Source organism: Mesoplodon mirus, assembly GCF_964341445.2.
Source record: "Mesoplodon mirus genome assembly, chromosome: 9".
Lineage (NCBI taxonomy): Eukaryota > Metazoa > Chordata > Mammalia > Artiodactyla > Ziphiidae > Mesoplodon > Mesoplodon mirus.
The window spans coordinates 108845836-108871504 of NC_138985.1; the positions used below are offsets into that span (position 1 = coordinate 108845836).

At 58.1% G+C, this 25669-nt stretch overlaps 1 protein-coding gene across 8 annotated transcripts; it reads left to right on the top strand.

The window, feature by feature from the left end:
• Positions 1–1060: 1060 nt before the first annotated feature.
• KRBA1 (KRAB-A domain containing 1) lies at positions 1061–25290 on the top strand. Of its 8 annotated transcripts, none has more exons than XM_082631777.1 (18): positions 1061–1219; positions 8915–9041; positions 9452–9571; positions 10245–10379; positions 11003–11158; positions 11875–12006; positions 12214–12396; positions 13288–13443; positions 14065–14277; positions 14763–14936; positions 15444–15545; positions 17691–17843; positions 18393–18575; positions 19378–19584; positions 19667–19798; positions 20961–21065; positions 21473–21718; positions 23250–25290. In XM_082631777.1, exons 1-18 carry the CDS (start codon positions 1208–1210, stop codon positions 24131–24133), a joined length of 3420 nt encoding a protein of 1139 aa, XP_082487903.1. In that variant the 5' UTR covers positions 1061–1207; the 3' UTR covers positions 24134–25290. The 8 variants fall into 8 exon arrangements, with proteins under 8 accessions (XP_082487903.1, XP_082487905.1, XP_082487900.1 ...); XM_082631779.1 differs by having other exon boundaries at positions 14125–14277; XM_082631774.1 differs by having other exon boundaries at positions 13293–13443; positions 14042–14277.
• Positions 25291–25669: the final 379 nt, after the last annotated feature.

Here is a 25669-nt window from a genome sequence, read left to right on the forward strand (position 1 = left end):
CAACAAGGCCAGCGGAGACCCATGGAAGACTAGAGCGGCTACAGGGAACAACTCTGGGATTGCTGGGCCAGACATTCCCTTTCCCCAAAGAGTCCAGAGGAAGAGAACTGTCGGGACAGGGGAGTGGGGAAGGGCTCTCTGGGCGGCAGGCGCCTCCTCCTCGTTGGACCCGGCCTTCCTCTGCTCCTGTAAGCCTCTGTCAACCAGAGCAGGTTTGCCCCAGAAGCCCACCTTCTCCGAGCTGTCCTAACCGGGGTCCTCCAGACCAGGAATGAGGCTCGTTGGGCTCAGCCGCGGTCCTCTCCCCGGAGTCTGCCACTCTCCCCCAGCCCCGCTGCTTCCTTTCTGACCTGGAGAATGGTGGGCTCACGCTTCGTTCATTCATCACATTTACTTGAGGGCCTACTACGTGTCAGGAACTTATAGGGTTACCACAATCAACAAAATAGACCAGCAAATAGTCACACAGATATAGCGGCACACGGGTCAATGCTATGGCGAGCGCGGGAGCGGGGTGACAGATCTGAGCATGTGCGGGGGTCAGGCAGCCACTCTGACCCACACACTATCCCAGCCGAGCGGTCTGGCCTGCAGCCCCCTCCGCACCTCTCGGGACCCGCTTCCCCCACGCCTCCCCGGCGGCCCTAGTCAAGGTCGGTTTACGGGATGCGTCCTCTGGGAGAGGCGGTTCCCGTTTAATCCGAGCATCCCACCTGGCACATAGGGTGCGCTCAGTAAATAATGGATGCAAGAATGGATGGGTGGATGTGTGGATGGATGGGTTTACGCGGGCAAGCACACCGCAAGCTGACCACCCGGCAGATCCCGGCGCCAAGCCCCCCCTGGCAGCTTCTCGGGGTCTCGGCTGAACCAGTGGGGAGAGGGCGCTCACCAGGCTCGCCCCGCCTTCACCTCGCCCCGCCTTCACCTCGCCCCTCCTCCGGCCGGCGCCGCTGCGCCTTCTGGGAAGTGTAGTTCGCGCCTGCGCCCGGAGTGCCGCGGAGGCTGGTCCCCCCTCTCTTGGGACGCGACGCCCCACCCCCGCCCCTCCTCAACGGCCTGCGCGCCCGGCCCGGTTTCCTCCTGCGCCGACCTAGGTCGCCGCCGCCGCCGCCGCCACCACCGCCGAGGGTCGCGACGCAGCCTGTGGGCGGGGAGCGGGTGCCCCCGGCCGTGCCGGAAGCCAGGAACGGAGGCTGAGTCCGGGATGGCGCGCCAGGTAAGGCGAGCGCGGACGGCGCCGCGAGCCGGGACCCCGCCGCCAGCCGGCGAGAACAGACGCACGCCTCGGCGGGTCTGCTCCGCGCGGCTCTGTGCGTGCCTGGAGGGCGGGGGCGAGCCTGGGACCCGCCAACTTTGGCCGGGCGGGGGGGAGAGTGCTGGTGCGCAGGATTTGGTGCGGAGAAGTCTAGGTCCCCGGACGCCCCCCTCCCTTCTCCCCGCCCCGAAGTGTACGCATACTTGGAGTCTCTCTCCACCTTTGGAAACTCGTTCCTTTGGGTTAAGCATCACCTTCTCTTCTTGGCTTCTAATGATAAATTATACTGGGAGCGATGGGCACGAAGGCCTAAGGAGAATGAGTAAATCTGTTCACTTTCATTCTTGGTAGGAACGTGGATTCTGGGCCGGGGGAGGGCATAGAACAAGGTACCAGGTTTTATCCATTAGGTGAGATGTGTAGGTCCGAGAGGTGGAGGGAGAGTCGCATCTGTCATAGCCTGGGACCCGTTTGGGCAAGTTGTGTGAAGGTGCTAGGAAACCTGATGGTACCAAAGGGGAGTTGCTGCACGTTCTGCTGGGTGGGCCCCTGGGGCCAGCTCTGTAATTGTGGTGGCTCATGAGCTTGGGCCAACCTCAGACAACCGTGGGCTCCGTGGTTTGAGGGCGGGGGAAGGGGTGGTGGTGTTGGGAGAGTGGCTGGGGCAGTCTGTGACCAGGCAGAGCAGCCCTGTGCCAGGACCTTGGCGACATTAATGCCCCACAAGCTCCTGGGAGAAGGGGAGAAGCCAAGCAGTTTGGATGCCGTGGGAACAAGGGCCGTCCCCTCTGCAGATCTGGCCGTAGTTAGGGAGCCCATGGCCACCGCAGCTCAGATATGCCCGCTGGCCCCATGCTCAGGCCTCCTCGTACCATAGTTTCCTCTTCTATACAATGAGGGGTTGGATCTTTTAGATCTCATGTTCTGGAGTGTGTCCTCCCACTGTGTAGCTTCATGGAGAAGGTGCCCAGGAGTGGCCTTGAGAAGTGGTAGGTCACAGTCAGAGGGAGAGGAACAGGGACGGCCCCCTGTCTTCCTGTCCAGCGCGACTGCCAGATGCTCAGGGGCGTGGGAGCACAGCCCGCAGGTGGGGTTAGCAGGGTTCGGGATCTGATCTGGAAGCCCGAGTCTGAGCCTGAAACATGCTGGGAGAGCGGGTTTGCGCTGAGAAGGACCTGAAGGCCATGTCTGTGGCCTGAGTGTTTGCACATCATGCTCGCCCCCTCCCTCTTCCGTGTGCGTGCACGCGCGCGCACACGCACACGCACACACACACACACACACACACTCACTCTTCCTTTGCTTTTTCTGGGTAGAGGGAGGCTGCTGACGGAACCACCTCCCGTGGACACAGTCAATTCCCGTTCCCGTTTTATAAGAACTTTGTCATACAAGAGTGTATCTTTTGGCTGAGGTGGTGAATGGCCTGGAAACCATCTCTTCCAGATGTCTAAAAGAGCTGGTATATTTAGCCAGGAGATAAAGAGGCACTCAAGGTCAGGAATGGTGTGTGTAAGAGCCCACTCTGTAGCTGGAGGTGGCCGGCTGTGACCTACAGGTGGACGTTAGGCAGACAGATTCGGCTGTAAGAATAGGAATCATAGCACTTATCATGTCCCAGCATTTGTTCCAGGCACTTTTCCTATGTTAATTCATTTAATCTTCACAACATCCCTATGAGAGAGGTTTGGGTTTTTTTAAAAAATATTTATTTATTTATTTATTTGGTTGCGCCGGGTCTTAGTTGCAGCAGGCAGGCTCCTTAGTTGCAGCTCGCAGGCTCCTTAGTTGCAGCACATGGGCTCCTTCATTGTGGCATGCGAACTCCCAGTTGCGGCATGCATGTGGGATCTAGTTCCCCAACCAGGGATCGAACCCGGTCCCCCTGCATTGGGAACATGGAGTCCTATCCACTGCACCACCAGGGAAGTCCCGAGAGAGGTTGTTTTGATCCCCGTTTTATAGACGAGTTTGCTGAGCCCTTAGCTAATATGAAGCAAAGCAGGGATTGGAATTCCAGCAGCCTGGCTTCTGAGGTCAAGCCCAAAGCCCCACACTCTGCCCGTTCGTGTTCCAGAACTTCTTAACTGACAGATCAGGCCAACGATGGGACTGTGGTGAGCCCTCCGTTGCTATAGGTGTTCAAGTAGAAATTGAAGAACCCCCCTGTTGTGAGTGGAAGTTGGCACTAAATGTTCACTGTACCTTAAAGGTGTACAGCAGTTGTCGGTGATTTCTAGTTCACAGACATGCCATGGTGGACAGCTGGCCCCTGGCGGGAGGAGAGGGTCCCGTTCACCCGCGTAGTTTTCATTCCGGCAGGCGGGGCAGGTTCTGCCCAGTCTCGGGCCGTGACTAGAGGCCAGCTCTCCCCTGGCCCTGTGATTCTAAACTTAGAATGTGTCAGAATCATCCGGGAAGCTTGAAAATGTCAATTTCTGGGCTCTGAAAGCACTAAACATAATCAGGATTTAGTAGATCTAAGATGAGGTGAGAAAATCAGTCCTAATTAAAAGGAAATTCTGAAGTAAATCATTTGAACCTAAAAGCCCTTCTGTTTTTTCACGTTAGGTAGGAAATAGCTTCTGATGGGAGAAGATAAGGACAGTATTTTTCACCCAGTTTGACAAACAGAGCAGCTGTCTGCTGACTTGAACTAGCTCTGCAACAGAACTGCCACTTGACTCTGCTGGACCCTTACTCTCCCCACTTCCTGCTCCAGCCAGGCCCATGCCATTTGGACTCTGCCATTATCAGTGGCTACAGGATCATTTATTTTTACCCAAGACCCTACCCCTCCCCTCCATCACCACCTTGAAAATCTTGTTAAAAGTTCAGCTTTTATTAAGAGGTTACTGAGAATGAGAATTTGTTGGTTACAGATACTCCCATAATCTGTCGCCGCAGACTGTACTGGATAATAATGATTTTCTAAAAAGTGGATGTTTGGGACTTACCTGGCAGTCCAGTGGTTAAGACTTTGTGCTTCCAGTGCAGGGGACGTGGGTTTGATCCCCGGTCTGGAAACTAAGATCCCGCATGCCGCAAGGCGTGGCCCAAAAAAATAAAAGTGGTTGTTTGATGCTTGGTTTGTTAAGGTTTACTGATCTTCTGATAGGTTATAGTCACAGTCAAGCAGAGTCTAGGGTCGTAGACTTGGCCCATGGCTGTCTGCCTGCTCCTGCTGCATCACTCCTCCTTGCTTTGGAACCTCGCCCCAAGCCCAGGATAAAGTGCCTGAGCAGCTGCCTGCGTAGGGCCATCCTGTCAATCAAACGAGAGATCTGAAGTGCTTGCAAGTGTGTAGGGATCACCCCTCTGCTGATGTTTAGGCCCCCTGTGTGTGACATCTCACTTAGCATCCAAGTGGCTTAGAGGGAGGGACAGAGATGGATGGAGCTGAGAGGCTGGCTGGGGTCTCGCGCACCTGGTCCACATATAAAATGTGGCGTGTTGGAGAAAGTGTACAGGCAGAGAAGGTACCACGACCCCAGCTCTTATCTCCAGATAGGGAGGTGTTGAGGCCGTGTCAGTTCTCAGCGAGGCTGGTGTTCCCTAGAGAGGGCCAGGGGAGGGGCCTCATTAGAAAGGCGGGCCCTCTGCAGCTCGGTAGCTGGGATTGGCGTGTTCTTCCCTTGAGCTAAGGGACCTGCAGAGCCAGCCCTGTGTGGAGCTCCCAGAAGGTGGAGAAGACGTGGCCTCGAAGCCCACCTTGGCTCTCCTTACCGGCCTCCTGTAAAATGGGCGTGTGTTTTGGGTGGCATTTTTGTTTTGCAGGTGCAGAGCCTGGTGTCGGTCGGTGCATCCCCCTCCCCCCTTATAATTCTCAGGGGAGTCAACATACACTAACCAGACTCACAAAGGACAGAGAGATAAATCAGAATATGCCAGTTCCTTAACTTACGGTGAAAAATAGAGCTGACAATCAAACTGGAACTATATGGTGGCCGATTAAGTGTTTGACCACCTAACGTGAAATCTGCATGGGAAGCCCAGGGTTAACGGAGTCCGAGCACAGAGGTTTGCTGGATAAGCTGGCATCCTGGAGCCAGGATGGCCTGAAGCATCCATCTCCCTTAGGAAGAGCCCTGTGGTGCAGGACAGAGACTCTTGTCACCTGGGCAAGGCCAGGAAGCCCAGACAGATTCTGGAGCCCCCAGTGCCCTTCTCTAGGCGTGGTCCATGGTGACAGTGCCGCAGTGTTGGTGCCTTCTCCCTTCGGGCAGCAGTGACCTGGTTCCAGCCCCTCTGCCTGCCCTCCAGCCTCCCTGACAGGTCCAAAGGCCAGGACCTGGGGCTTCCAAACTCCCTGCCATTGCTAGGCCCCCCTCCAGGTGGCTGGTCTTCCCCCCAGGGCTTGGTTTGACTTGTTTCCAGGTTCTGGGGACACTTACTTTTCTCTAGCGCATTGGTCATAGTGGGAATTTAACACGTATTTGAGTGTCTAAGGGAAAAGAGAGTGAAGTAATTGTAACTCCTTGACCCTCTCTTGCCCCCTCCCCACTCTTCCTTGGCTGTGGTGGTGAGAGAGTGGGACTACTGATAGGGGGTTCCAACCTTTTTGATTCTCTGACCCTCTTTCTTAATGTTGAAAACTTAGTACGTTAGAATTTAGCCTTTCCATGTATTTTAAAATAAATTCAGTATTACCTTTAAAGGACACACATGTGTTCATCACAACAGCATCTATAAACGTGTACATGCAGCCCACTGGCAGTGTTTGTGCCCATTTAGCCCCTGGACCTGTTGGGACAGGTCTGAGCCTCCCGAACATGGACAAAAAATTAACCAGTAGTCGATCTAAAGGAGAAATAGAGAATTTTATTCACGCCAACCTGAGGATTATAACCCAGGAGACAGTCTTTCAGAAAACTCTGAGGACTGTTCCACTTGTTAGAGGTGGAAGGCACAGTTATGTACATTCTAGAGACAAAGGATCGTTTGTCAAAATGACACACTGACATTTTACATGAAGTTCACCAAAGATACACAGTCCCGATCTACACGTACAGCAGGTCACCATGACCCCATACAGAACTAGGAAAAGAATGAAGAAGGAACAAACGCATTGATCTTTATGGTTGAGCAGACACTCCTGCCTTTGAGGAGGTCTGCTTAACGTATGATGTAGATGCCCATTGCACGTTAGGGGGGCCCAGCACAGGCGGGGAGTATGTTATGCTTAAGTTTCCTTGCTCTGCCTTAAAAACAAATTTTATCCCATCACGGTCCGCAGAGCAGACAGGGACTCCCTAAGCAAAGTGTCTCCCTGCTCCACCAGCTCCAGGGTTCCCGAGCCTGGCTGGGATTCGGACTCTGGGAGGGAGAGACGGAAGAAGAGGAGGAGAGGGGACCAGAGGACAGAGCGAGGCCGGCGGGCTGCGGATGCCAGGAGGGAGGCGTGAGCGGAGGCAGCGGGGGCCGAGGCTGCAAAGCTAGGGCCAGACTGGGTCGTGAGGCCTCCCTGCCAGGTGTGCCAGGCAGGACACCCTCTGGGCCCTCACAGTGCTCGTGTCCTGTTGGGAAGTGTAATGGGACCCTGCGTCGGGGTCCCTGAGACCACCCCAGGGTCCGTGATTTGCCAGGAGGACTCCCGGGACCCGTCATATAGTTGTATTCACGGCTGTGATTCATTACAACCAGAGGACACAGTCACGACCAGCCGAGGGGAAAGGCACGGGGGCAGAGGCCCGACGGAGCAGGAGACGCGCCCCCTCCTGGTGGCGTCACACAGGTTGTGCTTAATTCTTCCAGCTGTGAGTTGTGACAGCCGGTGTGAAATGTTCTCTCCTGGGGAAGCTCACTAGAGACTCAGCACCCAGGGTTTTCCCTGGGGGCAGGCCACGTAGGCACCCTCCTCCTGGCATGTACTGAAATCCGAGTCCCAGAAGGAAAGCAGTCTTCAGCATAAACCACACTGTCTGTACAAACAGTCTGGGCCCAGCAAACCACCCTTATCGGTCAGGAAACCGTGGGAACCTCCCCAAATCCAAGTGCCCCAACACCAGCCTCAGGCCAGCCTCGCAGGCGAGCCTTTCTCTGGGCAGCAGTGTCAGGCCTGCTCTTCCACACGGACCTGAACGTTGGCTACGATCTATCTGTCCGGAAGGCCAGGAAGAGATGGGGGCGGATTTTTGAGAGATGTTTCGGAGGGCGTCTGAGCGTGTTCCCGAGAGGAGGTGCCCATACCCAGCCAGGGGGGCAGAGGTTAGTTCAGGAGAGCCTGCTGGCCTGCTGAGCGGCTGTCCAGTGATCAGAATGCACAGGGGGCCGAGGAGGAAGAGACTGCGGTGTCTGACTGCTTGTGGGCCTTCGGACTCTGGACCAGGGCAGGTAGCCCGTGGAGAGGCTGCCTCCAGCCGGGTGTGTCCTTGTGGTGGCAGTGGTCAGCGGGAGACAGGCAGAGTGGGGAGCAGATGCCATTGGTGACAACGCCACGGTTGGTAGCGGCGATGGTTTGTTTGTTTGTTTGTTTGTTTGTTTATTTATGGCCGTGTTGAGTCTTCGTTGCTGCGCAGGCTTTCTCTAGTTGCGGTGAGCGGGGGCTACTCTGCGCTGCAGTGTGCGGGCTTCTCATTGCGGTGGCTTCTCTTTTTGTGGAGCACGGACTCTAGGCACGCGGGCTTCAGTAGTTGTGGCGCATGGGCTTCAGTAGTTGTGGCTCGCAGGCTCTAGAGCGCAAGCTCAGTAGTTGTGGCGCACGGGCTTAGTTGCTCCACGGCATGTGGGATCTTCCTGGACCAGGGCTCGAACTTGTGTCCCCTGCATTGGCAGGCGGACTCTTCACCACTGCACCACCAGGGAAGTCCCACAGCGATGGTTTTTAAAATCACTCACTTGAGTTGATGAAACAAGGCAGTAGATTATCTTTGCTTTATTAGGAGTGTCTTCATTTTATTTAATAATTTTTTCTAACAAGTAAATAGTTTAGCATTTGTTCCTAAGCCAGAAGGACCCTTCCCATAATTTATATTCTGCTTAATATAAGTATAACCTTTGTGCTTAATTTGCATGAAGTTAATTTTTGCTGTAACTTAAAATTCATGCCTTCTAGATGCTGGTCATCTTCTAGGGTCTGACGGCCATTTTAAAGCCCACTTAATGACTATTTTTAAAGAAATCAGGACAAAATCTTTCTTTAATCTTACGAAGCCCACTGCAAAGGCTCTGGGGGAGGATCCTGCCTCACCTCTTCCAGCTTCTGGTGGCCCCGGGCGTTCCTTGGCTTGTGGCTGCATCACTCCAACCTCTGTCTCCACCGTCACATGGACTTTTCCTGCCTGTGGGTCTGTCTCTGTTCCTCTTCTTTTAAGGACACCAGTCATATTGGATTAAGGACCTGCCTTATTCCATTAGGACCTCATCGTAACTAATTACATCTGCAGCAACCCTATTTTCAAATGAGGCAACGTTCTCAGGTACTGGGGTGAAGACTTCGGCGTATCTTTTGGGGGACACAGTTGACCCCCGTCACTGTCTCTTGAGCAGATTCCCGTTGCCCTTGTGCCCATTCCTGTGTGTCAGGCGCCCACCCCATGCTCTCTGTCGCTGCTCCCCCCTCTCTGGTGTCCACCTGGAGACACAGGCGAGCTGAGGATAACTAGGCCGGCCTTGCTGGGAGGGAACCAGCCAACTCCCCTGAGACTGTGCCCACAGGTGTCCATGGCCTTCCAGGACCTGGCCGTGCGGTTCTCTGAGGACGAGTGGCGGCTGCTGGGGGAGGGGCAGAGGGCGCTCTACCTGGACGTGATGCGGGAGAACTATGACACGCTGGCCTCCCTGGGTGAGAAGCAGGCCGGAGCCGGCTGATGGGGGGACGGGAGGCCGGGTCAGCACCACGCGGGTCCTGAGTCGCTCTGCACCCCGGGACCCACCGGGCCTTGGGCTTTGTTTACACAATGAGGTGGCGTCGAGAGCCTTGCGCTGAGCTGGGGGCCTCGCGGGTCTTTTACGCTGTCGTTTCTGTGGACCGTACTAGGGTGCTGGGTGTGATCCAGTGGGGGCCCTAACAAACTGGCAAAACAGCACTGGTCCCCGAGGTTCTGACCGTCCCTGGGGTTTGGGTGGTCATACGGACACACACGTGCACTGGTGCGTGGATGGCAGGTGCCTGGGCTGCTGGCGTGATCGCATGTGGGAGGGCGGAGGCCGGCTCCCACTCCCGGGGGGGACTGTCCCTCTTTTCCTTCCCAGGGACAGTGGACCTGCTGCCCCTCTCTGCCTTCCTGTGTCCCTCGGAGCCTGGAGGAGCCGTGGGGGGCAGGGGCTGTGCTGCTGATGGGCAGGACTCTCCGCGGGGAGGAGGGCCCCTGGGTGAGTAATCTTGGCGGACGAGGGCAGGCCCTTTTGGGGTCCTGGTCCTCCTGGGTAGGCTAGGCCCAGGTGGACTCACTCGTGTCCTTCCCACGTGTCCTCAGCCCCTGGCTCCATTCCTTCCGGGATGCTGTGACCGCAACCCTCCCCACCTCGCCACAGCGACCCCTCTGTGACCTTTCACCCCTCACCCCTCTGGGCCGGGAGCCTGGTACACTGTTGCCCGTCACATGAAGTGCTAGGAAGAAAGCTGGGAACACCCTTGGAGAGCTTTGCCCCCTTAGGCCCCCTTCCCGCCACCACCCGTGCAGAGCCAGCCTGCAGCCCCTGAAGGTCCAGAGACTTTGGGCGGTGGATGTGGTCCAGGGGGTGCTGGGAAAGGCAGGGGTCCGGATAGTGGCAGGGCACAGGGAGGCAGCCCTCCTTGGCGGTCCCCTCGGAGGAGTAACAGGGAACGAGCGACAGGAGCTCAGTTACCCGTGGTCCCCAGCGTCCTGCTCCTGGCTGTGCCGTGGGCAGATCGCCTGCCCTGAGCCCAGGTCCTCTTTGTCTGTGGACACGGGTCTCTCCTTTGCTGCCCCTCACGTGGTGGGGCATGAGATGCAGCGTGACGCCGCAAGCAGCAGCATGAGTGCCGAGCTAATGCGGGGGGTTTTCTCTGGCCTCTTGGCAGGAGGAGCCCCCCAGCACAGCCTGCATCTCAGCGCCCTGGTGCAGCTGGTGAAGGAGATCCCAGAGTTCCTGTTTGGGGAAGTCAGCCCTGAGAGCGGGGGAGCCAGCCTGGACGGGGAGGGGGCAAGCCCCGAGGGTGAGTCGACAGCCGGCGGGCCCTCTGCATCCCATAGACAAGTTCAAGCTGTGGGCAGCGCTGTGCGCCTGCCCAGCCCCTGCCAGGCCCTGGGTGGAGTCGCCCCCCTGCATGAACCCAGGCGGCGTGCCTGTCCTCTGAGAGCGCGTGGATCGTGGTGAGCCAGCAGCTGCTGACTCCTCTGGTGGCTCTACCTGGCTTCATCCACGCCCTTGGGGCCCCCGTCGTGGTGTGCCCCGCGCGGTGGGCGAGGCCGGCCCTGTTCTGTAGATGACTGGCCAGGTCCCCCCAGCCTGCACTCTTCCCACCTCACCAGACTCTCCCTCCTTCCCCAAGCTCTGCTCGCCGGCACTCGGCACTCTCACCTCCTCAGGGGTCTGTCCCCAGCAGCCCCAGCCCGTAGGGTTCCTAAGAGTCTGCTCAGCTGATGGTCGGGTGAGAAGGATCTTATCAGAACAAGACCTAGACTGTGAATCTACGTGTCAGAGCCCAGAGATGACAGGGCAGAGGTTACTGATGTCCTGGTCATTGTTAGTGGAACACAGCAGGGAAGGGCCAGGATGGGACAATGGTGGGGGCGTTTTACCTCCTGCCAGGCTTAATTCCAGTGTCCCGCCCCCCAGCAGCAGCTGTGATGGGGGATACTTGCCCTCTCCGAGGCTTGCTCGGCTGCCTTCCTGACACACCTGTTGGCCGGCCTGGCCTGGCCACCATGCCCAGCGGCAGCTCATCCATCAGCCCGCCCAGAGCCAGGGGGCAGGGGAGCCCCCTCCCCATCAGTGAGTATGACCCAGCACGGGGGCCCCAGGGAGCAGGCCTAGTGCTGGGCCTCCGCCCGTGGACCAGTGAAGATGCGGGATGCTCGGCCCCACTCGCAGGGTGCTGTGTGCAGCGTGCCTGTGGCACCGGACTTGAATCTCAGCTGCTCGCCAGGGCAGCGTTAATAGTCAGGGAGGGCAAGGTGGCCACTGGGATTTCTCTGGGTCTTATTTTATTTTAAAATTTTGGCAACTTATACATTTGTCTGAATATCTGTTTTTATCTGAAACATTTCAAATTAATATGACATAAAATTGGCACTCCGGAAAAACATACCCCATTTAGCCTGTAGTTTCAGGTGTCACCTGGCACCTTTGCCACGTGCCCAGCTTTGAGAAACATATGTACGAGGCTTGGGCCTGCGTGTTGAGGCTATGGGCATGACCTGCTGAGCCAAAGTCAGAGGCTGGGGTTGGGAGAGGGGCCCGGAGTGAACAGTCTTGTGTTTACATTTACACCAGAAGGAAACAGGGAAAGACCCTGCCTTCCCCAGGATGGACTCCTGGAGCAAACCTGCGGGAGCTGGCTCTGCCGCAAATCCAAGTTCCCAGGACTTGGCTGCCCCTCAGGGATTTAGGGCCTGGAGGGGCCTGTCCTCTCGGGGGACCAGATCCCAGATGACTTCTCAGGGTCAGGAGCTGGGGCTAGAGAGGCCTTCCTGTCTCTCCTGCAACAGAAACTGCTGACACGCCAAGGCCTGTGGAGGAGGAAAGCCCAGGAGCCCCCAGCCAGGAGCCTAGCCCTCCTACCTGTAGTCCCAGCAGGCAGAAGAGCCACAGGAATCAGGAGACAGGGGCCACGGGGACAGGTGAGGGGCTGGCTTTCCTGAGGGTGGGGCCTGCGCCGGAGCTGAGGGGGTGGGAAAAGGGAGGTGTCGTGTGGCCCCCACCTCAGCCTCCTGACCGCCTGGCGTGGCGCTCAGACGTCGTCCGCATTCTCACGGGTGGGAAATCTGACCCCTGAAGGTCCCACAGCTGCCGCCTTCAGGGCTGCCCTGAGTGTGCTGGCCTTGCAGGAGCTGCGGGAATCTCTCCTGGGAACAGCCCCTTGCAAGGCCTCATCAACTGCCTGAAGGAAATCCTCGAGCCCGGGCCCCAGCACCCCGAGCAGCCCCTGAGCTTACCGCTGCCAGTCGCCGGCCTGGGTGCGACCCAGCTGACCAGAGCAGAGCTGCGGCCCGGGAGCCCGCCCTGGGCAGGTGAGTCCCCGCGGACCTGTCTCCTCACGCCAAGGTTTCTGACCCCGCGGAATTGCCCTTTGATGGATCTTTGTCTGTAAATATACAATCCTCCCTAAGGATCATTGCCAGCTTGGCCATTCCGGTATCATTAGTGTCACATTTCTGGAGCCAGATGGCTGTCTTAGGGGAACAGCGTTGGTCAGCTGGTGTAAGAAAACTCAGAAATAGACTCTGCCCTGGATGCTTTGGGTTCTTTACTCGTCCTAACATGGGACACCTGAGGAGGAGATGATGAGTGAGTGTCACTTCATGTTGACACGAAGTGGGATGCTTGCGGTGGGCCTGGGGGAGCAGGGTGACGCGGTGGGGGCAGGAGCCCCAGCCCTGGACCCTGACGCCTGTTAGCTGGGCAGACTGTGAGACGCTCCTCAAGGCTTTGAGCCTTGGTTTCCAGTCTGTAAAAGGGGATAGTTGTTCCCACCTTAGAGGGCTGTTGTGAGGCTTAGGTACACTCTGTGTGTGTGTGTGTGTGTGTGTGTGTGTGTGTGTGTGTGTAAAAAGCTTGGGCCTCCTCAAATTACGTTCTGTTCAGGGCCCAACCATCTACACGTAGCAGCCCAGTCCGCCCACTTCCTTCGTTTGTACTCAGAGTAGCACCATATGCTCTGCCCGTAGGGTGCATTTTCACATCCTCCGTTCATCCATCCAGTTCTGGGAGGTGCGTAGACAGGCATTTTTAAGCCAAGCACTAAGAAGACAGTGGCCTGTGCAAGGCTGAGTGAGTTATAAGAAGGCCTGCATCTCCAGATTTCTGGCCTTGGACCTTTTAACTGAATTCCCCTTTTGGTTGTTTGTCACCGAGACTGAAGTCACCGATTCAGGGGGAACATGTGTTCCTTTTTTCTGTAGTGAAGACAGAGACAGCCTCAGGAGATTGTCCCCTCCAGAGTCTACTGAACTGTCTGAAGGAGATCCCAGAGGCCCGGGACAAGCAACCCAGCCCCTCAGGAGCAAGGGACCCACGGCTGCAGGAGGACCCAGGGGCCTGGAAAAGGAATTCTGGAGGTAAAGGCCACTGGCTGGGCAGGGAGGCCCCTGGACGTCAGCCGTTGCCTTTCTCCGCTCCAAGCAGGGCAGTAGGTGACCCTCCACAGCCAGACACTCGGGCGCACACATCAGTGTGTCGGTTGGAGTAGCCAGACATCGGGGATCATACTATAAAAGGACGTGGGCGTGTAGGAGGTGCAGCGATGTGGTAACATTCCAAGTTGGCTCTTCCAGTAGGAGCTGAGGGTTCCAGAAGGAAGGAGGGGATGGTTGGGAGGGAGAGAGACGGAAAATAGGAGACATAGCTCCAGGCCGTAGACTTGCCGGGTATCGTTTTGATGAGGGGGTTCTTGTCACATTCGCATGGGCTCACCACTGGTCATCAGCGTCCCAGAACTTTGAGAAAGTCGATCTGAGATGGACGTGCTGCCCTTGGAGGCAGGACCCTGGCTCGGTGCTGCCTGGGGTGAGCTGCTTGGCATCATCCCTCAGCAGAAATCTCTGGAGGCGGGGGTGGTACTGGGTCCATCTGCTGATGATTGAGCAGTGACGACCTTGGAGCTGAGACGGCTGTGGGGGCCGGGGGCCTTGGACGCCCCATCCTAACCCTAGGAAGGCCTCATGAGGGGCTTCCCACAGGGCCCCGCCCCCTCCAGACCCCTCCCCCCGGGCCTGGAGCTGGCAGCGCGCTCTCTGCAGTGAAGGTGGAGGACGGCTGGGCCCGGGGGCCCCCGGAGCCCGCATCCTGTCAGCTCAGCAAGCGGACCCACGGCCCTTCTGGCGCGGGCAGCCCTGGGGACAATGGAGGCACCGCCTGGGTCCGAGTGCCCAGCTGGGGCTCTGCAGCTCGAGGTGAGGCCTGGGCTTGTCTGCTCGAGTCTTCCCGGGTGGGGTTCTCAGCGCCCCCAACAAGGTTCTGCCAGCCCACAGGGGACGGGGCACTTGCCTGTCTCCTGGGTGGAGAGGCATCCACCTGGCCGTCCTTCTCAGGCAGTTAATCCCTTCCCTCAATCCCCGTCCTCCTAACCCAGGCCCTTGCCCAGGAAGCCTTCCATTGTAAGGACCGTGGTCTTGCAGAGAATTCCCAGCAGTCGGGAAGCTGGCCCCTATGTGTGGCTCTCCCAACCCTGCCCCTGGGCCTGGGTACAGCTGGCGTCGCTTCCCCAGGTTGGGGAGCAGAAAACAGATCAGAGCCCGCACAGAGGGTGTCCTGCCTGGCAGGCTCCCACGCCTGGTACAGGACTCGCCACCCCTGCGGAAGGCAGGCCAGGCAGCCAGCCGGGGCTGGGCCGGGGAGCTGGGCCAGAGATGGTGATGGGGCATCTCCCCTGTCCCAGCCGGCAGCGCCTCGAGCTCACCCCTGGAAGCCCTGGAGGCCTGTCTGAGGGGCATCCCCCTGAGTGGGTCGTTACCTTCCCAGCCGCCGGCCAGCTCTTGGTCCCGGAGCCCCCAGCCAGGAGACCCTGGGTCTCAGAGGCCCGAGCTGCAGCGCCTCGGATCACACAGCAAAGGTAGACTGCGTCATGGGCTCCCGGTGGCGTTTGTCCCTGTGCACAGAATGGGGGATGCCGAGGATGCCGTCAGGTCCCCCCTCCTCATCCCAGGCCTCAGGGGTGCAGCCCTTCTTCCCCAGCCCCCTCTCATGCCTACCCCCAAACAGCCCCTGCATTTGATGGAAGCCAGTTAAACTCTTCTGCCCACTGTCTCCGCTGAGAGGTTCACTTACCCTCTAGGCCCACAAGACCAGTGGTTGGGTTTATGTGGGTTAACGTGCTACAGGATTTTAATCAGCACCACGAATGCCCTAACCTAAGGGGAGATCCCAGAGGATCCCCCCAGAGGGGAGAGGTGTTGGGGCAGGTCTGGGCGCCCGTCTACAGCCCAGGGCCCAGGGGACCTCTTCTCCTGTGGTTTTCCCATGACGCCAGCTGTGCTGTTTCCTGCAGAGGTGGTCTTGGGGCCTCTTCTGGCTCTGGGCCTGCAGGGCTGCATGAGAGACAGCCCTGCCCTCCCTGCAGGCTCCCAAGGCACCCCCACCAGCTTCTCTTCGTCCAGCAGCATTGACGGGGACCTGGATTTGCAGAGCCCTGAGGGCAGCCAGGGGCATCGGCCTGGAAAAGGTGAGCTGGCCGGCCTGAAGCTGGGAGTGGATTCTGGGGAAGGACGGGAGGCGCCCCCTGCCCACCGCCCTGTGTCCGGCCCAAGCAAGTCAGGCCATCACGCCCAGTGCCGGCAGCAGAGCGGGGATGCCACGGCGGGAGCAGACGCAGGACCTGTTTAGGGGGGCGGGGGTCTCTTTTAGTGACTTGGCTCAGACGGGGCAGGACGACATCTAAGATGTCTTAAAAAGTAAAAAGAGGGCCTCCCTGGTGGCGCAGTGGTTGAGAGTCCGCCTGCCGATGCAGGGGATACGGGTTCGTGCCCCGGTCTGGGAGGATCCCATATGCCGCGGAGCGGCTGGGCCCGTGAGCCATGGCCGCTGGGCCTGCGCATCCGGAGCCTGTGCTCCGCAACGGGGGAGGCCACAACAGTGAGAGGCCCGCATACCGCAAAAAGAAAAAAAAAAAAAAAAAAAAAAAAAGTAAAAAGATCTCCTTTAACATCAAATTCTTCCTTATCCCAGCCACGAAGAAGTCAGTGTCTGTCATATCCACTGACTTTCCAACTTAAGGAAAAACGTCGTGAGGTTTGTGTGAAACCACCTTAGAGGGTGTGTTTGGTGGCTGCGCGTCAGGGTACCTCCTCGTGGAGGCCTCCATGTGAGCTGTCCGCTCTTTGGGACCTTGCAGGACTGGACCTTTTTCTCCACCTGAATGATCCCAGTGCTCTCCGTCTGCCTTGTCCGTGGACACCCGGTCCCCGGGGCTCTCCTCTGTGTTTTGGCCTCACCCACTGTCAGTGGAAAAGCCTGGAGCTGCACCCAGGGCTCTGCGCCAGGCCAGCCGGGGCCATCGGGCCGGCCTGGGGCCTCCGGTGTCCCTGGGCCTGGGTCCCTGCACCTGCCACGGGTCAGCCCCTTGCGTGGGGGTGGCTTTTACCTCCCAACATGCAGCCGAATTTTCTTTTTAATTTTTAGTCCTTAGTAGGTAATAGATCGTTCAGTCTTGCTTAAAAGCTACAGAAGGTTGCGGAGGACGGGTGGCATCTGCCTCCCTCTGCTGCCCTGTGTTGCTGAGCCACCCGCTACTGTGACTTCCAGGGACGCTGCGTGTGGCCCGGCATCCTGTGCGCAGCTTCTCCACCGTGCTTTCTGTCTTCATGCTTCCCTTTGGCGTCTTCCCACGTTTGGTTTTAGCATCCTCAGCGCTGTGCTGCCCCGTCCTCTCTTCCCCGCAGCTGCGCGGTGGGCTGCGGTCGGGACCAGGATATTCCTTCTCGAGCATCCTCTATCAACAGACCTGGTGTTCTAAGTCACCCAAACGGCAGGCGATCTCACGCCGCCTTGTGGAAGCTTCCAGCCCAGCTCCCCAGCTCCCTGTGTTGCCCCAGAACTCAGCAGCGTCTGTGGGGAAAGCTGTGTGTGGGGTTCCTCTCGTGACTTTGCAATTCCAGCCTACAGTGGCCTGAAGCTCTGGCAGTTTCTCTTTTCTCCTGCTCTGCCTGGCACAGCATCAGCAAACGCCTTCAGGAAAGAGCATGGCTGAGGTGACAGCTGACCCAAGAAGGGCCTTTTCTAGAATTTCCGTCCAGGGACTTCCCTGGTGGTCCAGTGGTTAGGACTCCGCGCTTCCATTGCCGGGGGCACGGGTTCAGTCAGTGGTCAGGGAACTAAGATCCCACATGCCGCATGGCACAGCCAAAAAAAAAAAGAAAAAGAATTTCAGTGCATCTGGTTCCTATTGTATCCACAGCTCTGTCACTAGAAATACGATTTTGGCAATTTGTTTTTTTCCCCAAGTTGAAAGGCATTAGCGTTGCCCTTCTTGACCTGCTCCATCCTTGGCCTTTCCCTCTTTGAGTAGCGAAGGCAGCCTGACGACGTTCCAGCCTCAGCGCCCATCTCCTCCACCACAGCCCGCTGACCAGTTTCTGTGTAGGCAGCCGAGCTGGGGAGGCCTCTCCCAGGGCTGCCGGGAGGCAGGAGTGACAGGTTTGGGGCCAGGTCCCCCCTGCAACTGGGTGCCCTGAGCCGGTGTGACTGGCCTCGGGCCCTGCGCCTCCTCCAGTAGCTCCGGCTGTGCCGGACACAGGGCACAGGCGAGGCTCCTGGGGTTCACAGGACCGAGCTCTGACCAGCCAAGACCGTGAGCATTGGGTTTTCACAGGAAGCCCCGTGGGAAGCTCCCCGCTCCAGGGCCTGGAGAACTGCCTCAGAGAGATACCTGCACCTGGGCCGCAGCCCACCTGGTCCTGCTCCTCGGCAGGGCACAGGGGGCCGTGGAGAGTGGAGTCCAAGAACTGGACGGCAGGCATGGAAGGTAAAGCGCTGCCCAGCGTCTGAAGGATCTTGAGACTTCTGGAAGGTTCCCCGGCAGCCTTCCAGAGTAGCTGGAGGCCAGCACCAGGGACCGCCCTGGGCGCTGCCTCCCCAGAAGCTGGTGGACCCCTATCCTGGCCTGAGATGAGATGATATCCTGGAAACGGCCTGGGCAGAGGCTTGTCGGCGGTGAGGCGGGATGGGATACCCAGCCCCACTGCCGCTGCTCCAAATCTGGGCCTGAGCCGGGGCCTTGGCCGCAGAGTGTCCGTATCCTGGCTGTCGGCCCCACGTGCCTTGGCGTCCAGCACGGCCGCTGAGCTGTGGGGCTGCTGGGAGTCTGGGTAGCTGGGTTGGGGCATAAGGAGATCCTGGAGGATTTGGGAGGCTCCTGGGAACGTCTACGGGGCTGTTGTATGGCGCGCTCCAGGAGCTTGTGAGCCCGAGAATCCAACATGACAGAAGTTGTTCTCTGCCCAGTGACTTCCTGGCCTCGGTGCCAACACGGGGCCCCCGGGCTGACAGGCCTCTTGGCTTCTCATTGAAACAGGACTGAGGGGCGAGGCCTGGGAGCCAGCCCACCTGGGACAGCGAGGGGGTGACGTGCCCACCAGGAGCCTCCGCCTGGCCAGCCCACAGGCACTTGCTTCTGGCACCATCCCTGCCTGCCACCAGCGAGGTCCCAAGGACCCCGGGGCCACCAGGCCAGGACCGTGGAGGTGGCTCCCAGATGGTGAGCTGCCTCTGCCCCGGGACTTGCTGGCATGTCTTTCCTCCCAAGACAGTGTTTGACGAGGGAACAGATTCCCCCTTCCCTCTGTACTCCTCTTTTCCTTCCTTATCTCACCCATTCTGGACTGCCAGCTGGAGTGTGTGCACATTCCCCAGAGACTGCTGGCTGGAGCACCCCGAGGTGTGCTGAAAAGAAGTGGAGAGAGCACTGCTTTTATCCAGAAGCTGGGTTTCTCTGGGGGAAAGACTGGTTGTTTCCTCTATTGTACCAGTTGCCTGGGGGTGGAGGCGTGTGTCCTGCTGCTGCAGCGTAGTTGAACTCACAGCAGAATTCCTTCCTAGACTTGCTGAGGTGGGCTGGTAGGGTCTGACTCCCTTGAATAAGTACAGTATTTCTAATACTCCCACCAGGCAAGAAAGAGCTGGTTTGGAGGGCCTGCTGTGGACATAACTGAATCTCTCCTCGGGCTGCTGGTCCTGAGTGAGTGCAAGTAGGAGGGGCTGCCTGGCTTATAAGACCCAGAGCCTGGCTGGAACCTTACTGCTAATGGCTTCCAGGGTCTTGAGACTTCTGGAAGGGTCCCTGGCGGCCTTTCCAGAGTGACTGGGGACCGGGTCAGGCTCTGGCTTTGCATCTCTCCACCTCCCATGGCCAGAGAGGAAGCTGTTCAGGGTCCACCAGAGCTTGTATGGGGTTGAGCTGAAAAGGGACCAGCTCCACAAGCCCGCCCGTTGAGGCAGATGGCCCTCCTGCCTGGCACTGGGCTGATGGACAGAGGGCTTCTTTATTGCCATTTGCCCAGGGCCAGCCACCAAGCCCTCCCCACTCCACTGCCTGGAGAACTCTCTGAAGGGGATTTTGCCCGGGGGGCCCTTGCGCTTCACCTGCCTGGCCGACCCTGTCCCGGGCCCCGGCCCCAGCCCCAGCCCCAGCCCCAGCTCCAGCATCAGCAGCTCAGAAGGAGAAGACCCAAGGCTGGAGCCGGAGCTCTGGCAGCCCCTCCTGCAGGGTGAGCTTGTTGGGGAGAGGAGAGCCGGCAGCCCCGCCCCAGGGTGCAGCCACCGCCCTGACCCCGGCTTTGTTTGTGACAGAGGGGGACCGCCTTCCCAGCTGCAAGGGCCTTGGCCCTCCTCCCCCACGCCCTGGTGGCCCTCGCACTGGCAGCAGCCCTGGTGAAGGCCAGAGAAGAGGCAAGACCGGGGACCACCGTGGCCTCAGTGCAGGTGAGCCTGGGGTCTCCTGAGAAGGGGGCATGTCCCCCAGGAGGGCCAAGGGTCCAGAGACCGGGTTCTCTGAGTCCCACCCATCACTTTGCCTGACTCTTGCCAGAAAGTTCTCTACTTTTATCACGCTTGAGTTCCCCGTAGGATGAGCTGTGTCCAAGAGAGAAGGCGAGGATATTGAGGCACATGGGGCCCCAGGAGTGTTAAATGAGTGTGTTTAATTGGAAAGTCCGACAGTAAACTTGAGATATATCTATTTTTATATGTGTATATACTATATGCACATGACACACACTTAAAACATATGTACGTATATATACTGTCGTGTCGGTCCCAGTATATCGATAGTGAAGCTCTCAGCTAGGAACACCTGGGGCCCTCACCCCAGCTCGTGTTACTCGTAGCGGGCCAGCCCCACACACTGGAGTCCCACTGGAGCCAGTGTTGTGTGCTGTAGGACGCACTTTGGCAGAAACATCAGGGGACTTGGAGGCACAGGACGTATTACTTGCAGGTCGTGGAGGTTACGTGGTACGCCCACTGGCGAGGTGCGGGGGAGAGAGAGTGCACAGACCTGACTCTGTTTTTATTAGGGTGGAGGGTAGGGTGTCTAGGGTTTGGCATATTCACTCTTTATTGGCTTATTTAAAGCATAAGCGTGGGGCTTCCCTGGTGGCGCAGTGGTTGAGAGTCCGCCTGCCAATGCAGGAGACACGGGTTCATGCCCCGGTCCGGGAAGATCCCACATGCCGCGGAGCGGCTGGGCCCGTGAGCCATGGCCGCTGAGCCTGCGCGTCCAGAGCCTGTGCTCCGCAGCGGGAGAGGCCGCAACAGTGAGAGGCCCGGAGAGGCCCGCATACCACACAAAAATAAATAAACAAAATAAATAAAGCATAAGCGTGGAATTGGGGCCCAAGAAGGGAGAAGTAGGGTCATTCAAGTGGTCATTGATCCAGGTCACCCAGATCTGGGGGGCTGCCTGCTTCCTTACCTGGTTGTGTTGCCAGTAGCTTTGGCAGTAAACAGAAACAGTATCACAAGTGAGACCCCTCCACCTGGGGAAACTAAGCGGTTGTCCCGTCAGGGAAGCTGGAAACAGGCTGCCTGCTACTCCAGGCCTCCGCAGTTCTCAGTCCGAGCCTGACCCAGTGTTCGCTCCCAGCAGGAAAAGCAGAAGAGAAGGTGAGAGGCCGGTCCCATCTGCCCTGGAGAGAAGTGTGCTTGGAGAACCTGGGCTCGCCTGGCCCCCTGGGCAGCGCCGGCGGAGGTAGGGATGGGTGGGGTGCAGGGTCGGGGAAGGGGGCTCCCCGTTGCACTCAGGCTAGTGTTTCCGCCCACCGCTTGGCCTCTGCGGAAGCCCCGGCTGTACCCACATTCTTCACCGGCTGTGGACCTGTCGGGAAACAGCAGAGGGTGCCAGGCGTGGACCCACAGGGCCTCCAGCAGGTCTCCGGAGGGGCCTCACTGGGGGTGGGACCTGCAGGCATGGCGCTCTCCAGCCCCCACCTACTGGGAGAGCCGCAGAGGACTCTGGAAATAATCCGGGCCACCCTTGTCCTGTGTGCCCTGGTGCCCAGAGATGGGCTTCCTAACGAGCCAAGTATATCCCTCTTGCATCTCGTTTAACGAGTATTTGAAAGTTGAAAGTTTGGATGTTTTGGGTTTTTTTTTTAGGTCATGTCCAAATACCCCCGGTCAGAGTGGCTCTGGGAAAACGATGTGTATCCACACCGCAAATGCTCTGTGCTCTTCCTGCGGGGGCAGCTGTGGGTCCCCGCCCTGCCTCTCAGCTGGAGAAAAGGTTGGGGTCTGGGTCCTGCCAGCCTCCTGGGTCAGCCTGTGGGCCCCTGTCCTGGAATCCAACGGCTGGTGAAGAGTTCAGGGGCCTGGGGCCCGGAGACGGAAGCCCAGGTGTTACAGGTGAGCTGGTGGCTTCCCCCCGACCTCGAGTATCCGGGAGCCCTGCAAGCACAGGGCTGGCGGGGGCTCAGCGTCTGCACGGCCACCCACTCTCTTTCCCCGCTGCTCAGCTCACTGTGGCAGGGTGGGCCAGCCAGACCCCCAGGCTCACAGCCTGGGAAAGGCTTTTTCATAACAGCCTTCCAGCCTCGTTTGGGTCACAGGCAGGAAGAGTCTCATGTTGAACTCACTTCAGCTTGCTTATTTCATTTCAGGGTTTTCCTACAGGAATAGTTGGCTGTTTCATAAAAGTATGCAGACCCTTTTTAGAGGCAAAATAGAAATGGAGACTTTCCCCAGAATAGATGCATCCAGAATCAAAGTTCGGGGTTTGAGGCGACTTTAGAGGACAGAGGGGGAAACAGGCGCAGTAGTGAGTGGCCTGGCGGGGGCGTCCCCAGAGGTGTGGTTCTGTGTCACCCGACCCCGAGGAAGCTCTTCCCTACACCATGTCAGAGACCCGCCTCGGGAGGGCAGGGCTCGGTCCCTGGTCCGCTCTGGGACGCGCACCCAGATCCTCACACTTGAAGCCTGCAGTGGGGGGCTCCGTCATATCGTGGGCTTGGCGTCCCTGCAGGTGCAGCTGCTTTATCAGGAGCGCTGAGCTGGCCTGAGGCCGGCAGCCCCGCTGCTGCGCCCCGGGTAGAAGGACACCTGGGACAGCAGCACTATCGCTGGCCCTTAGCCGAGATCCTTCCTGAAGCACGTGGCCGGGCATCGTTTGGGTCCTTGGGCTCCAGTCTCCACTTTTTCTGTTTGAAGCTCTGGGGTCCTGAGAAGTGCAGGCCAGAGCCGGGCTGGGGACTCAGGCGTGGCCGGAGAGCAGGTCTGTCCTGCGGCTCCGGGTGGTAACGGGGCTTCTTTATGAGGCTTGCCTCGGGTGGAGACCAGTTCCAAGGGAACTTAGGGTGAAGGAGGAGGTGATTTTTTTTTTAAAGTAACTTAAGACTTAAAGTCCTATGTCTGTAACTTCTGAAGAGGGAGGGTAAAGGTCAGGAGGGAGTGGGGACGCTTGTGGTTTACTGGTGACCAGTAGCACTGGGTGCTGATACAGCCCCCTGGTCACCCCACTAGCAACACCTGGGACCCAGGCTGGACTGGCCCTCCTGGGCGCTCTCCAGATGCTGCCCACGGTCTTGGCCTCATGCCATCTGCGGCTTCTCCAGGCCCTGCCCACTGACTCCCAAGGGCAGAGTTACTCAGGACACCAGTAGGGCCCAAAGGTGGCATAGAGAACCCACCTTTTCCTAGAAGATGGGAAGGCCACTGTCCTAAGCGAGCTTGGTTACCATGGAGACCCGGTCTGTGATTTATCCTGCCCGTGAATCTGGGGAACAGCCGTCCATAATTCCCCAGCCTGAGTCGCTAGGATCCTGCCCGTCTGAAGCCCGGCCTTAGCGGGGCAGGATGAGATACTAGCTGAAGGGACCCTGGGGGGAGAGAAGGTCCTGACGCTTCGAGGACCTTCACCCGCGTACCGCTCTGGTTTCAGCCGGGACCCACCCAAGGCCCCTTCCCGGAGATCCGCCTGGGCCTCCCCCCGGAGCCGCCATCCCTTGGGCTATGCCGCGCGCCTCCCCGCGGCCACCGTGCCCCTGCGGGAGTTCCCTGCAGCACGAGCTCCGCAGCCTCGGTGCCGCCCTCTCGGAGAAGCTGGATCGGCTGGCCGGGGCCCTGGCCGGCCTGGCTCAGGAAGTGGCCGCCGTGAGAACCCAGGTGGATCGGCTGGGGCGGCGCCCGTGGGGCCCGGGGACGAAGGGCCTCCTCCGGGGCCCTCGCTGGACCGGTGGCCCTGCTCACAGACACGCGCCCTACTGGAGGCACAAGGGCCCCCGCAGGCCGAGACCGAAGATCTTGCGGGGCCAGGCGGAAGGCTGCAGGGCTGGCGACTCCTCAGCCCTGGCCAGCGCGAGGCCCCGCCTGGTGCCTCAGCTGCCCCCGGACGTGCCCCTGGCAGAGGCTTCTGGGCCCAGCTCTGGCCCTCTCTCCTCGGCATGCGGCAGCCCCGCTATGCTGACCGTGTGTCACCCCCTCGGACGCCCGGAGGGCCACCGGAGCCCCCCGCCCCCTTTGCTGCCTGCTGCCCCACCCCCCCAGGTGGCCGCCAGTGCAGCAGAGCCTCGGGCTGCAGCAGCGGCACCACCCAGGACCCTGAAGTGGCCCAAGGATCCAAGCAGCCTGTTGGCAGGGCTCCACAGAGCCCTTGATGGGGAGCTGTGGGGTGGGGAGCACAGGGACCCCGCGTGGGGGTCCCCTAGCCGCCATCTTAATGGGCTGCATCCTGCCGAGGATGCCCCACCCCTGGCCGCCTCTTCCGGGGGCCGGCCTCCGCCCTCGGCCCCCTGCAGCAGAACCTTCCCCGTGTCTGGACTGTGAGGGGGCCGGGGGTCTGCCCTTGGCCTGACCGCCCCAGACTCCAGGATGCCCGTTGCTCAGGGACGTGCATTCCCCAGCCACGCCTCTGGCTTTATTGACTCAGGTTCATTTAGATGTCGCTCCCCCTCCTGCCCTTCCCGCTGGAACTGCCAGGGCCGGCAGGGGGTGGTATGCGTACACGCGCGTGCACGCCACGTTGCCGGGGCGCTGCGAGCCACTGCAGGGACGCCACACAGGAGAGCACCTCTTCCCACGTGCCGTCCTGACCTCAGCGCTGAGAAGCCGTGGCTGTCCTCTTCCTGGCGGATGGGGCTTAGCTTTCATTTGGGGCAGAACTCCGACCCCTGGTCTAAGCTGGATATACCTGTGTGGATTCTAAAATTACCGACCCTGGTTGCTAAGGAAAAGGCCCATGGCTCCTACAGAAAGGAGCCCAGAGGGGCCACACCAGGGCGTGGCTGATGGGTTGTTACCAGCACTGGGGACAAGCCTGCCCTCCCAGAGCCTACAGAGAATCAGCAACCCCCCTACCCCGCCCCCGCACACGACTCCCTTGTGTTTTAGATGTGGCTTCTGTAAACAGCCTACGGTTGGATTTTGTCTTTTAATCCAGCCTGACAAATTTGGTCCTTTACTCAGAGCCCTTAATCCATTTATGTGCAAAATGATTGCTGATACATTGAGATTTGAATATAGCATCTTATTTTGTGCTCATGTGTGTCTCACTCGGTGGTGGGGGGTTCCCGTCTTTCCTGCCACCTTTTGTACTGACTGTTGTGGGTTTTGTTTGTTATCAGTCATTCCATTTTCCCGTCAACCAGCCTCAACATTTAAAGAAGTAAAAGGGAAGACATCCAGATTTACAGCTGTATTTGGGAAGTTCTGGCATAGTTTTTTAAGAAATTGAGAGGACAAATCAGGAAGGATATGGAAGATTTGAACAAGCCAATTAACAAAATTGGCTCGATTGATGAATTATCTAGAACGCTGCACCACAGGACTACAGAATATTCATTCTTTTCAAGCATACACAGAACATTTACAAAAACTGACCCTATACTAAGCCCTAAGTGTAAACAAATTTTAAAGTATTCAAATTACACTGAATATGCTTTCTGACCATACTTTAGCTTTTAAGCTAGAAGCAAATAACAAGAAATGAGCAATTCATATGCATATATATATATATAAATAAAATAAGAATTGTGCTCCTAAATAACCTGTGTGTCAATGAAGAAATCATAAGAAATACTTTGAACTGCACTATAAGAAAGTACGGCATATCAAAACTTGTAGGATAAAGCTAAATCAGTACTCAGAAATGGGTAGGCATAAGTGAGCGTACAAAAGAGAAAAAGGCTGAGAATTTACAAGGAGGTACAAATAGGACAACAAAAGAAATCCCCCAAAATGTTAAGGCATGTAAACATAAGAGTAGAAATTACTGAAATAGCGTACGCATAATAGATACAATCAAGAAAGCCTAAAATTGTGGTTTTAACGAACCTAACAAACTTGACCAGTTTGTGGTGTGAT